Source organism: Ahaetulla prasina, chromosome 2, assembly GCF_028640845.1.
Source record: "Ahaetulla prasina isolate Xishuangbanna chromosome 2, ASM2864084v1, whole genome shotgun sequence".
Lineage (NCBI taxonomy): Eukaryota > Metazoa > Chordata > Lepidosauria > Squamata > Colubridae > Ahaetulla > Ahaetulla prasina.
Window position 1 is genome coordinate 116,733,283 of NC_080540.1, and position 13,286 is coordinate 116,746,568.

At 41.3% G+C, this 13,286-nt stretch overlaps 1 protein-coding gene across 4 annotated transcripts; it reads left to right on the forward strand.

Moving 5' to 3' along the window:
* Positions 1-607: 607 nt before the first annotated feature.
* On the forward strand, positions 608-12,507 carry STX10 (syntaxin 10). Of its 4 annotated transcripts, none has more exons than XM_058166726.1 (8): positions 612-1,414; positions 2,872-3,041; positions 3,334-3,428; positions 4,852-4,914; positions 7,395-7,490; positions 8,359-8,465; positions 9,188-9,282; positions 9,384-10,845. In XM_058166726.1, exons 1-8 carry the CDS (start codon positions 1,380-1,382, stop codon positions 9,536-9,538), a joined length of 816 nt encoding a protein of 271 aa, XP_058022709.1. In that variant the 5' UTR covers positions 612-1,379; the 3' UTR covers positions 9,539-10,845. The 4 variants fall into 4 exon arrangements, with proteins under 4 accessions (XP_058022712.1, XP_058022709.1, XP_058022713.1 ...); XM_058166728.1 differs by lacking the exon at positions 9,384-10,845 and adding an exon at positions 10,852-12,507 and having other exon boundaries at positions 618-1,414; XM_058166729.1 differs by lacking the exon at positions 7,395-7,490 and having other exon boundaries at positions 608-1,414.
* The last annotated feature ends 779 nt before the right edge of the window (positions 12,508-13,286 follow it).

Here is a 13,286-nt window from a genome sequence, read left to right on the forward strand (position 1 = left end):
ATCGAAACGTATATGCTATAGTTTGCATATAGGGTCATTTTTGTCTTGATCCAAAAACGGGGGTCAAATAAAAATTCGGGTGATGTAATACCTTGCAAGCTTTTAAGTTTATTAAACTTATACGCCCCCCCCCATCACTACTAGAGCGACTCTGGGCGGCCTCCAAAATGATTTTTAAAAAGCGAGAAAAAGTGGAGGAGGAAAAAGTCCTCGTGGATGCAGACGTCCCTGTACGAGTATTATTATGATCAGAGGGACTACTCCGGAGTTTTCAGACACGTAAACCGGATTTTATTGGCTACGCAGCAATGTTTATCTTGGGATCGGCTTGGCCAAAATGGCTGGGGAAAAATGAGCAAGAAAATATTTACAAATTTTCAACGTCTGAAAATATAAACATTAATGAACGTGAGATAAACCAAAATCTGGAACAAATGATTAGACAACCCAACAGTCTTGGGCTTAAGGAGCCTTTGACACCTATGTACGAAATAAGTAATTTCTGGTTTTAGCCAGACCGGTTTCTCGTCTGGCAAGAATCTGCCTGTGCCTCCTTATTGCGTCACCTCCAAACTCGGCCCACGAGGTCTTTATACTCTCCTCTCCCTCTTGGGTCCCTTCCAGGACACGAGCCTTCGCCATGCCAGCTGTTTCTTTAGACGGGTGATAAAATTAAAAACGCTCCTTTATCCTATAGTTAAGATACGGCCTTCTTTTTTTTCTTTTTGCACGGAGTGACCAATAATGAGCCAGTCTCAAATGATAATAAAACATTAGTAAAAATACGCAGTCCGCTCTGAAGCCATTTTCGGTCCTTTTGCCGGGCGACTAAGGACTATCCGAGAAGCGTTTGCGAATCGGGGTGGAAAACTTGAAAAGGCCAAGCTCTCAAACGAGAGAGGCGGCTCCAAGGAATTAATTTGTGCAAGCAAAGCCGCAAAGACTCAGGCCAGGTTACCCTTCTTTAGGAAATTTGGGAATGGAAAGAAAGGAAAGTAGAAACATCCCACCCTCTAAAAAAAAAAAAAGACGACTGCACGGAAGCTAGGAAATTCCGGGGGAGATTTCTTTTTTTCTTTTTTTCCCCACCCGCCTACTAACTTCCCTTCCCTATTTTAGCTCCTCCCTAGAAAAGGCGTGCCCCCTTTCCGTATTAAAAAAAAAAGAAAAGGGGGAAAAAAGCCCCAGGGAGTTACAGGGTTGTGAAAGAGGGACCCGTAATAAACATGGCTTCCTTGACGGCTTCAGTTCAGTGAGGGGGGGGGGAAAAGAGGGAACATTTTCCTCCCTAGATGTCCAGTCCATGTCTATGGTTTCAAAGCCCATACGCGTTTCTATTGGTCAGCTGGACTTCTTGAAGGCGACTTGAACGGTCAAGGATGTCTCTGGAGGACCCGTTCTTCGTGGTGAAAGGGTGAGTGGCAGCCCCCGGTGGGGATACTTTGAAACAAAGAGTGGGGGGGAACCCTTTCCCTCTGGAAAAAAGCCACGAAAAGAGCCGGTTGAAACCACGCGGGGCGTGGAGAGAGTGGAAAGATCGGGGAATCCGAGAATCTAAAGGCAGAGAGAGCCAGTTGAGAAATTTCCCCACCTCTGACGGGAAATCCCGTCCAAATAGTAAAACAACCACCGGAACGACTTCTTAGAAAGAACTTTCCCCATAGATCAAAAGAGTTGCTGCGTGGCTGTGGGCTTGAAAAAGAAACCCCAACTTTCAGAAATAGCGGCCCTCGCGGGCTGCTCCGAAATGCTCCGATTTGGGAAGCAGAAGGAAACAAAAATGTTGGTGGACGAAATCTGAGCACCGTTTCTCTAATGCAGAAATGCGGCCCGCAGCCAAAGATCGGTCGAGTATGAATTTTGGCACGGTACAAAAATAGGCAACAAGGAGAGCTACTTTGTATAAATCCGAAATTTCGTTATTTTGTTCCTCGCTGTTTCAGACCGTAGCAGCTCTTTGGATTTGAGTTATGCTAAAGATATGCTTAGATCTGTATTTTGATTTATTAACAGGGATGTCTGAACGCACGTGGTCGGAATAAAGCTATGAATACTCTGTTCGTTTTATGTTAGGGATCTGCCAAAAGCTAAAATTGGCTGTAGAATGCCATGATGCAGGAATGCTATTTACACATAAATGGGAAGATCCCCGTGGTCGTTTATTGCCCTTCCTTTAGATCTAGATTATATATCTCGGGGTGTGTGTGTGTGTGTGTGTGTGTGTGTGTGTATGTATATGTATGTATGTATTTATATTTATATGTGTGTGTGTGTGTGTGTGTGTGTATATATATATATACACGTGTGTGTGTATGTATGTATGTATGTATGTATATGTATATATATATATATATATATATATGTATCCATTTATGTCATTCAGGTAGATCTTTTTAATTTATGATCATGTTTTTTAGGGGAGAATTGGTTTCATGGACCTCCAGGCAATTATCAGTTGATCCAAATAAATTGGATGCTGACATATACTGCTGTTTCTTTGAAGAGCTCATGTACTTTTTCTGCTATTAGAAGTTTGCTTAGGCTGAAATGGCCTGCCTTGCTTCAGAGAGGTAGCAGTTATCTCAAAGGAACCAAATTGGTCTTGGGTGACTTGCAATCAGAACTGCATTAGGGATGTATTTTGCCTGTGTATGATCTGTCAATCAAGTCCTCCTACCAAGTGTTCATTTCGTATACTTGTCACCTACAGTGCAAAACCAAAGGCATTGTAACATACCCTGCCAGGTTGCCTTAGGAGGCATGGGGGGTTGCAAACTTGAAGATGGGAAACAGCTCTTTCTCCTGGTCCCAGGTGCCTTGTGTCGCTTCCTTCATTCCCTTACAACTGCTATCTTTCCTTTGGCTCTGCAGAGAAGTGCAGAAAGCAGTGAATACAGCCCAGGGCCTTTATCAACGTTGGGGCCAGCTACTCCAGGAGACCCAAATTGTGAACAAAGAGGAACTGAACTGGACTACAAATGAATTACGCAACACCTTGCGCAGCATTGAGTGGGACTTGGAGGATTTGGAAGAAACCATTTATATCCTTTTGAGGCTGAGATTGAAATTAGGTTGGGATACTTCTCTCAGTGATGCCATTATATCCTTTTTTAAAAAAAAGAATCTTACTGCCTGCTTGTATGACAGCCCTAGCAGCATTTTTCCCCTGCATTGATGCTATAAATCTGTTTCCTCAACCTGGCAGGGGAACAAGTAAGAGAGGCTGAATTTCTGGTGATTGAACATCAGAGTAAGACCTAGGTATTGGAATCCAGCCCTGTCTAGTTTTTAAACTTACAACCTCCAAGTCCTTTGCACTTAACTCATAATCACGCATTGTGGAATCAAACCCACAAAAGTTTACCATTGCACCGTCTGAGGTTGCAGCACGACGTTCTTTTGTCACAGAGATGCGGGAGTCGGTCAAGGTGAGGCTTCCTGGAGCATATAGCTGGTAGTGCATCAGGGGAGGGCAGGATGTGATTTTAACTGTTGCTATTGAAAAGCCACCTTGGATGTCAATTTTTAGTTTATGATTGATTCTGAGCAAAATTAGATATTATAAAATTCCTTTTCTATCAAAGAAATACGATAGAATTATGACAAATTGAAAGATCCACAAATTCTGGATATTATCATGCCTCTTGGTGGCCTTATGCTTCTTTATAGATTTGGTAAGGTCAAAATTATGGTATGTCTCATATATTGCATACGCAGTGCAAGTACGTGATTTGCATAAGTTTTGTTACAATATCGATGTAAATATGCAAGTTTATGTCATATGTACAACGGCTTCATGATGTACTATATATCATTGTTTGCAACCACCAGGGGTGAAATGCTCCGAAGTCTGCTACTGGTTTGCTGCGCGCGCGCATGTGCGGTGCACACCGGACGTGTGCTTTGCACACGTGCACCACAAGCGCTTCTGCCCAGCGCTGAAAAAAGGAGGCTTAAGAAGCCTTTTCTAAGGTAAGTGGGGGGGAAACAGCTGTGCTGCGCGATTTAGATTCACTAGAAAGCAGTATTTCCTGCTTTCTACAAATATAAATCATGCACCAGAGCTGATCATCAGAAATATTGATCTGTTCGAACTGGTAGCATTTTTTTTTACTACTGGTTCGCCTGAACCAGTAGTATTTATTACTACTGGTTCAGATGAACTGGTCCAAATCGGTAGCATTTCACTCCTGGCTACCACTGCCCCTTTTCCCCCTCTAGATAACCATAAATTTATAGTATATCACTTTGGCTTTTTTTTCCAGCACATTCAGGTGACCTGTAGTATTGGGATCTCTCTCATTCCATTTATATTCGCTGTATCCTACACATAGTCCTTGACTTACAACGAGTTGTTTGGCAACTGACTGGAGTTCTGACAGACCTACCGGGTGGATACTTATGTCCTGGATTTGAAGTTTTGATGATTGGGACCTCCTCATGGTCACATGACTTCACTTTTGGTGCTTGGCAACCAGGTCACATTTGCAGCCATTTGCCACTTCCTGTACTCATGTGATCGTGTTTTTACAATTTTTTTTTTGAAGAAAACTGGCAATTATTTCCAATGTTTGGCATAACTGCATCTACTGTATAGCAAACATTTACTGAACAACTGTAGTGATTTGCTTAATCAGAAAGGATTGTAAAATTGGGTCAGTCATGTGACTGACTCATTTTACAACCATCATGAGTTACAACCACGATGGGCAGGCTCCATTACAGTAATAACTTGAGAACTACCTTTGGTTAAATAGGAATCTATATACTTGGAGCCCTACAAAAATAAAAAAACACCATTCTACTAATACACTCTTAGCATTTGTATTGCTTCTTTTTTGTTTTCTGTAGGAAATGCAGGATCACATGTCTGACCCAGCGGCCCAGTCCTTTGTGGAGAGGAACAACCGAGAGGTAGGGTCTTCTGCTCCTTCCACTTTAACACGTTGCTTGGAATTTTCTTAGGGATGGAAGATTCATAATATGACAGTGGCTATTGTAGCCTCTTTGCCACAGAGGATTTTCTAACCCAAAGATCTCCAGGCAGGTTTTTGCTTGGCTAAATTCTCTGGTTTCTTCTTATCTCTTTCCCTGCAACGTAACTTACAAATTCTTTCTCTAGAAACATGGCACCATTTAATCAGGGCTCTGATTTATTGCATTGGTTTCCCATATTTTGAAGCCACTGGAAAAAGAATTTGTTTCTAAAAGAGATTAAAAAGTCAGAAGTGAACTATCCCACAACAGCTTTGGGTATGTGAAGCCTCGGGACCTGAGGTTTTGTCATCTCTGGTTCTGGATGAGGTTGAACTTCCCCATAAAGACCCAGTTTGTAACTTGGCGGTCCTCCTGGACTTGTGTCTCCTACTCAAAGAGCAGGTGGTGGGTGTGACTAGGAGCTTTTGCACAACTCCAGTTTGTGCACCAGCTGCAACCTTTCCTGGATCTTGATTCTCTGTGTTCAATTATTCAAGCTCTGATCATCTCTCCTCTGCACTATTGCGATGTGCTCCACATAGGGCTACCCTTGAAATCCATTTGAAACTTCAACTGGTGCAAAATGTGGCATTGAGAGAAATCTTTGGAGCCTCTGGGATCAGGGGTGAAATGCTCCCGATTCGGACTGGATCGTGTGATCCGGTAGCAATCGTGGCTGGTGGTTCAGCGATCCGGTAGCAATGGTGGAGCAAAGCTCTGCCCACCCATCTGGGTGTCATTACTTCCTGGTTTTAACCAGGAAGTAATGTGTTTTTTTACCTTCTGCACATGCGCAGAAGGTCTGTACGTGTGCGGTGCGTGCACATCCAAACCAGTAAGGAAGGTAAGTAGATTTCATCCCTGCCTGAGATGGCTTGTATTACATCTCTGCTCTACAAAGTACACTGGATACTGGTCTGCTTTCAAGCAGGGGGTTGATTGTGACCTTTAAAGCCCTTAATGGCATAGGTCCAGGCTAGATGAACTCTGTCATCCCACTATGATTAGCCTGTCCTTCTTGGGCTGGCATAGAGGGCTTCTGTGGATTCTATCAGTCAAAGAACTCCAGATGTCAGAGTCAAGAAGAAGTCCAGAAAAAGAGCCTTCTCTGCTACAACATCCTGTCCTACCAGGGAAGATTGGCCTCCAACATCCTATCTTTCCTAACAGCCTAAAAACCTGGCTCTTCCAATTGGCCTGGGGAACCAATGGGGGAGTTCTATCTGGAGGTGGCTGCTAAATTGATAGCAGATGCCACCTCCCCTCCCCCAGCTCCCCACTCATTCATCTTTTTTAACTAATCATATCCTTGTGTTTTCTTTGCTTTCTTTTTCTTTGTTTATTGTTCTATTATTTTACTTGGTTAAAACTTCCTTTTTATTTGTTTTTTTATTGTTGTGAGCTGCCTAGAGTAGCCACATGGCAAGATAAATGGCAAATAAACTTAATAATATAACAATTGAAAACGAAGCCCTAATCTACCATGTTTCCGTGAAAATAAGACCTGGTCTTAATTCCCCCCCCCCAAAAGGCACCAGGTCTTATTTTCAAGAGATGTCTTCCACTGATCACCTCGTGATGGCACCAACAGCCCCGCCCAGCAGGAGCCCACTGCCAGCCTACTTCTTCTGCGGCTGCTTGTCGCTATTTGTGTGTGTTGCCCCTGAGATCCATTTCACTGTCAGAGGCCTTCAGGAAAGGCTTTTACAGCCGAGAAATGGGCTATGGATTAATGTGCGCAGTGCCCCCCTGAGCTCTGTTTCACCATTAGGAGGCCCTTCAGAAAACTTCTCTGCAGCCAATAACAGAGCTCTGGATCCTTTCCTGAAGGGCCTCTGACAATGAAACGGAGGCCAGGGGCAACATGCATGTCAATCTGAACCTCATTTCTTAGCTGCAGAAGCCTTTCTTGAAGGCCTCTGACAGCGAAATGGAGGCCAAGGGCGAGTGGCAACAAGCGGTTGCAGAAGAAGCGGGCTGGCAAGGCAAGGCAGTTGTGGGGGTACATGAGTAGGGCAGCTCCAACCCCCCATCCCCACCTAGCTTAATTTTTATCCCTGTGCTTTGCCCCACCCAGTGCATCCCGGAGTGGGTGGGGTTTTAACTAGGGCTTATTTTTTGGAGGGTAGGGCTTATATTGGGTGCCTGTGTAAAAATCAAGCTAAGGCTTACCTTTGGGGTAGGTCGTATTTTTGGGAAAACGTGGTACATATGGTTAATGCCAAGGATTTTATTACCTGTACCCTTATTTTTAATTCAGGAAATGTTCTTTACTACAGAAGCGTAACCTATTAAGTTCATTCTCCTACTCCATTCTAATTCACCATTGCCACTTAGCTGTTTCATGGTTTTCCTTGAAGCAGTTAGAATCTTGTCTTACTCAGAGTTTTTCCTTTTCTCCTCTTTCTCTGTGGAAGCTGGTGGATGATAGGGACCGCTGTGGGCTGTTGAGTGCAGAGAAGGTGTCAGCAGCTGATTCACATATTTTGGAAGAGCAGCAGTTGCACCAGAAGGTGAGAAGATGAACACCATCCCAATAAGCTAGTCATTTTCACAAATCAGCTCCTTTTCAACAGGGATTAAAGGGGGCTTCTACTTTTTATATTTCTAGGGGTAAAAATATAGCATAGATGTGTAGAGGTATGAGCTCTTAACATAAACAATGCTTGTTGGCCTTAAACATCCGTGCCACTCTGCTTGATTGCATCTCTTGTCATTATTTTTCTCTTCCTGTTGAATAATTAATAGCAAAGTTTCTGGAATGGAAGTAATGATAGTTTGCACTCTTTTTTTAAATTGGAGTTCAACCTTGGCTTATGAGCATGTTAAGAATATCAGTTCCCCATCAGTAGAACAGGAATAGTAACGGTCAGCTTAATAAAAGCAAAGTAAGATACCAATGCACACTTGTATTTTTGAAATTTGCCCCATCAACATATGCTGCTTGATGAGGCAAATTAGCTGCTTGCCTGCTTTCTTTCTTTTTCTTCCAAACTGCTGTTTTAACTTATTGAACAAATAGCAAGAGTCCCAATGTTGTGACTGAATGGAGGAAGGCATGTATGTGTACCCATTTTTTCAATAGCCATTTGAAAAAAAAATGCAATGAATGTGAGAAATGCAATGGTTCAAACCGTTGAATGAAGTACTATTGTAATCACTAATTCCTTTCCTTTTTTCCTGAATCCTCTTTATAAAGATTTTTTCCCAAAAGGATGCAAAAATTTTAATGGTGTTAGGTGCATCACACAGTTGCATTTTTGACGGGAGATCTCTGTTATATTTGAGACTTCTGTAGACCTCGTGTTTCCTGTGGATGTTGCTGCTGTCATTTTTTTTCCTGCAACAAAATGCTCTGATGCCTTCTTTTCTCTGTGATAGTTAATCATTGAGGAGCAGGATGAACAGTTGGAGCTGGTCTCTGGCAGCATTTCTGTGCTCAGGCACATGTCGGGGCGGGTTGGAGAGGAACTTGATGAACAAACTATGTGAGTCCAGGTAGCAAAGGTGGGGTGGTGGAATTTATTGGATTTGCTTGGATCTGTTTTTCATGTGACATTGTCTAGCAGTGCTGGAACATTTGAAACAATTCATTCAGAACTACAGAAAGTCCATGTCTTGGTGAGTATGATGGCAACAGACGAGTCCCAGGTACATATTCTTGAGCAGGTCAGAGATCAGATTAATGACTTCTAATCTAGAATTAAGAATTCTTTTCAGTTCAACAATAGCTGAAGGTCCAACAATATGCAGTCCTGGAGAATCCCATAATGTAAGCAAGACTAAGACAAAAACTGCTATCCTCTCTCCTACCATCTTCTGTCAGAATGTTCTGCTGGTGTTCTTCAGCTTAAAGTGCTGCATCTCATCTCATACACAAACATTAGCAGATCAACCATGATTGATATTCATACTGGCAGTTAAAAATAATTCTCATCTCTTATTCTATTGGAGACAAATCAGTTTGGGCCCCTATTTCCCCAATGTAGAATATGTCTTTTGGGGTACAGTTCCATCTCTTAGATCCCAAATTATATTAGGAATAAAAAACATTTTGAAAATTCCCAGCAACAGAGTGAATTATTGTTGGCTGCTAACTTCATACCTTGTGACCAAGTGGGAGGGGAACAAAGTTTTCAAGCTTTAAATATGGGGTTGCTGCTTTAGAAACTACTGATGCCATGTGATGATCCATTTGCTGACTTTCTAGAATGCTAGAAGACTTTGCTCAAGAGATGGACAGCACTCAGAGCGGCATAGATGGGGTGTTCAAAAAGATGGGCAGAGTCTCCCACATGGCCCGTGGTAAGAGGCAGGCCTTTATGGTTTATCTTGACCTGTTCATTTGCATGGAATAAAATTGCTTCCACCTCATTCCAATTCACTGGGCTTTCTTTTCATTGTAGAACTGTTCAAGGAGCTGCTGAATCTCACCCTGTCTGGCATTACTAGATGCCCAGTTTTCCTACTGTTTTTCTTTTCTATTGGAAATAGACAATTTGCTGCATTCCAGATGTTTTGGATAATTAATTCCAGTCAGTGTGAACAAAGGCCAGTCTGAACTGCAGATTGCCTAGACCTAGTTTGTTTAGTTTGAGCACATGTAGGCATTAAAAGTTTATGGAGATACTGGCCTTCATAAATTCACAACTCTTTTAAGTACACTGACAAACATTGATCGATCGATTTGGTTTATATCTTAAGTTTTGATCAGGAACTCAAGGTGATGCAGAGAGTGTTCTTCTAATAATTCCATGAATAGGTTGGGCTGTGACTGTTCCAGGGTCTGATTTTTCCCCCTCTCCCTTGATTCAGCAAATGAGCCAGTGATCATAACCTGGAATGAGCATTCATTTTGAGATCATATTTTTTATGACCTTAGGCCTCTTGTCAAAGGAACAGCTGTAATAAAAATGGATCACTATTTGGATCAGGAACAGAAAAAATAAGGAACTACAAGAGAGAAAGTTGCATAAATGTTCCTCTTAGGCCAGTATTGCACTTTGATTTGTGCTGAACATTCTCTTAATCTCAGTTCAAATTCAGAATCAGTCATAGATAGCTTTTATTTATTTTTATTTTGTACAAATTGGGATTAAATTAATAGCAATTAGGGCATGCTGTAAAATATATACACAATCTTTGAGCTTGTATCCCTCTATATCTACAGAAATATCTGTCCAGTAATGTCCCTGATAGTCTTGTTATTTATGATAACCTGAGTTGCAGGTTAGCTCACCTGTCCCCCACTACATATGTCAATCAAGTAACCAAATTCCTTTGAATAGGATCATTTCTAGAGTTTAATGCCAGGATACTAGTGTTTTCTCTCCTCAACCCCCCCCTTTCTTTTCAATCATGTTTGATTGTCAGAGACTGGACAAATCCCTGCAGTTTTCTTGGCAAGGTTTTTCAGAAGTGGTTTGCCATTGCCTCCTTCCTACGATCAAGAGAAAGTGACTGGCCCACGATTGATCAATTGGCTTTACCTGCGGGGAAACTGGAACTCACAGTCTCCCAGTTTCTAACCTGGTGCTTTAACCACTACAACCGCTTCTCTTCATTTTCTTTTACTACATGCCTAATGACTAACAACAGCATATTGAAAAACTGCTAATGCATCAAAATCCTTTCTTTCAATGGGATTGTGGTTAGTAGTGAATTAGGGTCAAAGAATATGTAGGCATTTGTATATATAAGCCATTGACATTTGTTTGTAAGGTTCCATGTGAATGCAGCTTCCCATTCCCCATTTTTGTGCTTCGTTCCAAACATCAGGTCCCTGTATCCCCCTGGTGGTGGATTATAACTTTCCAGTTGAGTTGGCCTTCCTTCACTGTCTTAGACCATCTCTCTTTGTTCTTTCTCCATCAGAAAGACGTCAGTGGTGCATCATCTGCCTACTGGTCATCACTGGTGTGGTGATACTGGTTCTTCTTTTTGCTCTGTGGTCAACTGACAGATGAACATAGGGAAAATGGAAAAGATGCCACCAACCCCGTTCCTTTCATGCGGAAAGCCTGAAGCCACCATGGCGTTATGTCCTATATGGGGTGAGGGCTAGTGAAGACATAGGACAATGACAAGAATGTTGGATTCTCACTGGGCTTCCCTCCCTTGTATTCACGCTGTTGTCCCTTAACTATTAGGAGCTACAGGTTTGTGACAAGGGAGGATTCTGCTTGTTGGTACTGATCAACTCATCAAGGTAGTCCAGACCAGAAAACCAAAATAATGAATGCTAATACTATTTTTATTCTAAGGTTACATTAATAGACTCTTGCAAGTCTGAAAGCACTTCTCCTTTCCCACCATTCCCTGCCTTCACTTTCCAGAGAATTAGGATAATCCTGAAGCTTTCTCAAATTACACTTGTGTTTTGGGCTCAGATTTCATTTATCAGACCATTATGTAAATTGCAGCTTTTCCTTGTGCCTCACAAAGCTATTCTTACAGCCCCTTCTGTACTTTAGAATGGGAATTTGTGTACTGCCATACTTGGGAAATACTGGATTTGCATACCTGTTTCTTAAATGTGATCATGCTGTACCTTTTCTTTGGGTCACCAGCTTAGAAAAAGGTTTATTTTCTGTTTTTAGTCTTAAATATTCAATTCCTTTATACCAGCTCTGTGTAACTTATCTCTGCATTAAATGTATCTGAGGAAGCACAATTGACTTAAAGGGTTACCTATTTTTCAGTCAAACCAATCAAAAACGGTGGAAGAATTAGATAGGATAACAGTATGTTCTGCTTGTTGAGTTAGTGAAATACTTGGTGAAATTATAAGGGATGAAGATGATCTAAAACTGTATTTCTATTTAAATACCTAATGAAACCAAACACCACCTCTCAATCCCCCATCCCTCTGGTTAGCTGTTTTCTAAAAATTGAGAGATTAAAAAACATTTGTCATTATGTAAGTGTAGATTGCAGCACTGTGCAGTCAGATGCAACTGATGGTGATACTTCTGGGCTAGGCAAAACAAATCTGATTTATGAATGTACTTGCTCTCTTTTCAACTTAAGCCTGGTAAAACATGGTGGACAGACTATCTCAGCATTGGCAAAGTGGATTCTGCCCTGAAAATAAAACACTGGCTATTTTCAGGGAAGTCCAAGTGACTCAGTTTACCAAAAGCAATATCTCTATGGGATATTTTGTTGTTACAGACACTTGGCCATTCCTTCTATAGATAATATTATAGAGCAGAGATTGGCAGACATCAGACTTGTAAGGTCTACTTTATTATCTAAAAACCTGAAGTTTACCAATCAGCTTGGTGCAAAGAATGCTGAGCCTTGGAATTTAGAAAGATACTTTACAAGGTCTATGGTAGGGAGAAAACCTGTTTCTGGTTAGATCAAGCTTTATATGGGTGAGGAGAAAGTTCTGGCTGCTGTATTCTGAATTCTTGTGCTGCTGAAACTATCTAAATAATTGGATCTCCCTTCTACCTATCACCTTTTAGAAAACAATGTTAAAACAATTTTTTTTAAAAAAATAAATATTTTATACTTGTATGTAAAGCACCTGTTTTGGATTATTTTATTGATGTGTGGCGGAATCAGCAGGATCTAAGAGAATGAACATTGAATGGTTTTGTCTGATATAATCAGTTTCACCTTGTTTTCAGCTTTATCTACAGATGCCAGATACCAAAGTGGTAAGAAAACAACGAAAACACAATTGACTGTGGAGACCTCAATATATGTAGGTCCTCTGATGCTTTATTGTTATAGACCATTCTGTAAGTTCATGTTAGTCATATGCCTTGAGTCTCCACCATTTACTGTACGCCACATAGAGAGGTTCAGCTATTGGTTGCTTCAATTTTTTAAATAAGTAAATACTTTAGTAACTACTCTGCTAGACCTCAACAGCGAACAGAAGACAGTATATTAAAGGATGTTTCTATTTATCCCTAGCACTTGCAGAAAGGTTGCTTAACCTTAACCTGCAATGTCCCTTAGTGTTGGCTACGCAACTGGAAGATGCAGTTGGGCAGTCACTGATGGGCCACATGTTGACACCCACAATTCATAGTAATACGAACTTTTCAGATATTTGCTTCATAGTAAAATGTAGGATATTTTTCTCACACAACAGTGAGCCAAAACATGTATATACTTATAAATATATGCCAATTTTTCAGTGCAGCTTTCCACCAACTACATATTGTACAAAACTGTAGATTTAGCTCCCATTTTCAACAGAGTAAGCATACCAAAGCAATCAGAATAACCAGAAAGAACTAGTATGATGCTTTAGTTAAGCCATCAGGCTAGAAAGCAGGGAACCTTAAGTT

Bases quoted from the DNA above. Each gene is read 5' to 3' on its own strand.
- STX10 (XM_058166726.1), top strand. From the start codon at position 1,380: ATGTCTCTGGAGGACCCGTTCTTCGTGGTGAAAGG. The intron at 1,415-2,871 runs GTGAGTGGCAGC...TTGGCTCTGCAG, and splicing joins CCGTTCTTCGTGGTGAAAGG to AGAAGTGCAGAAAGCAGTGA. The intron at 4,915-7,394 runs GTAGGGTCTTCT...TCTCTGTGGAAG, and splicing joins TGGAGAGGAACAACCGAGAG to CTGGTGGATGATAGGGACCG.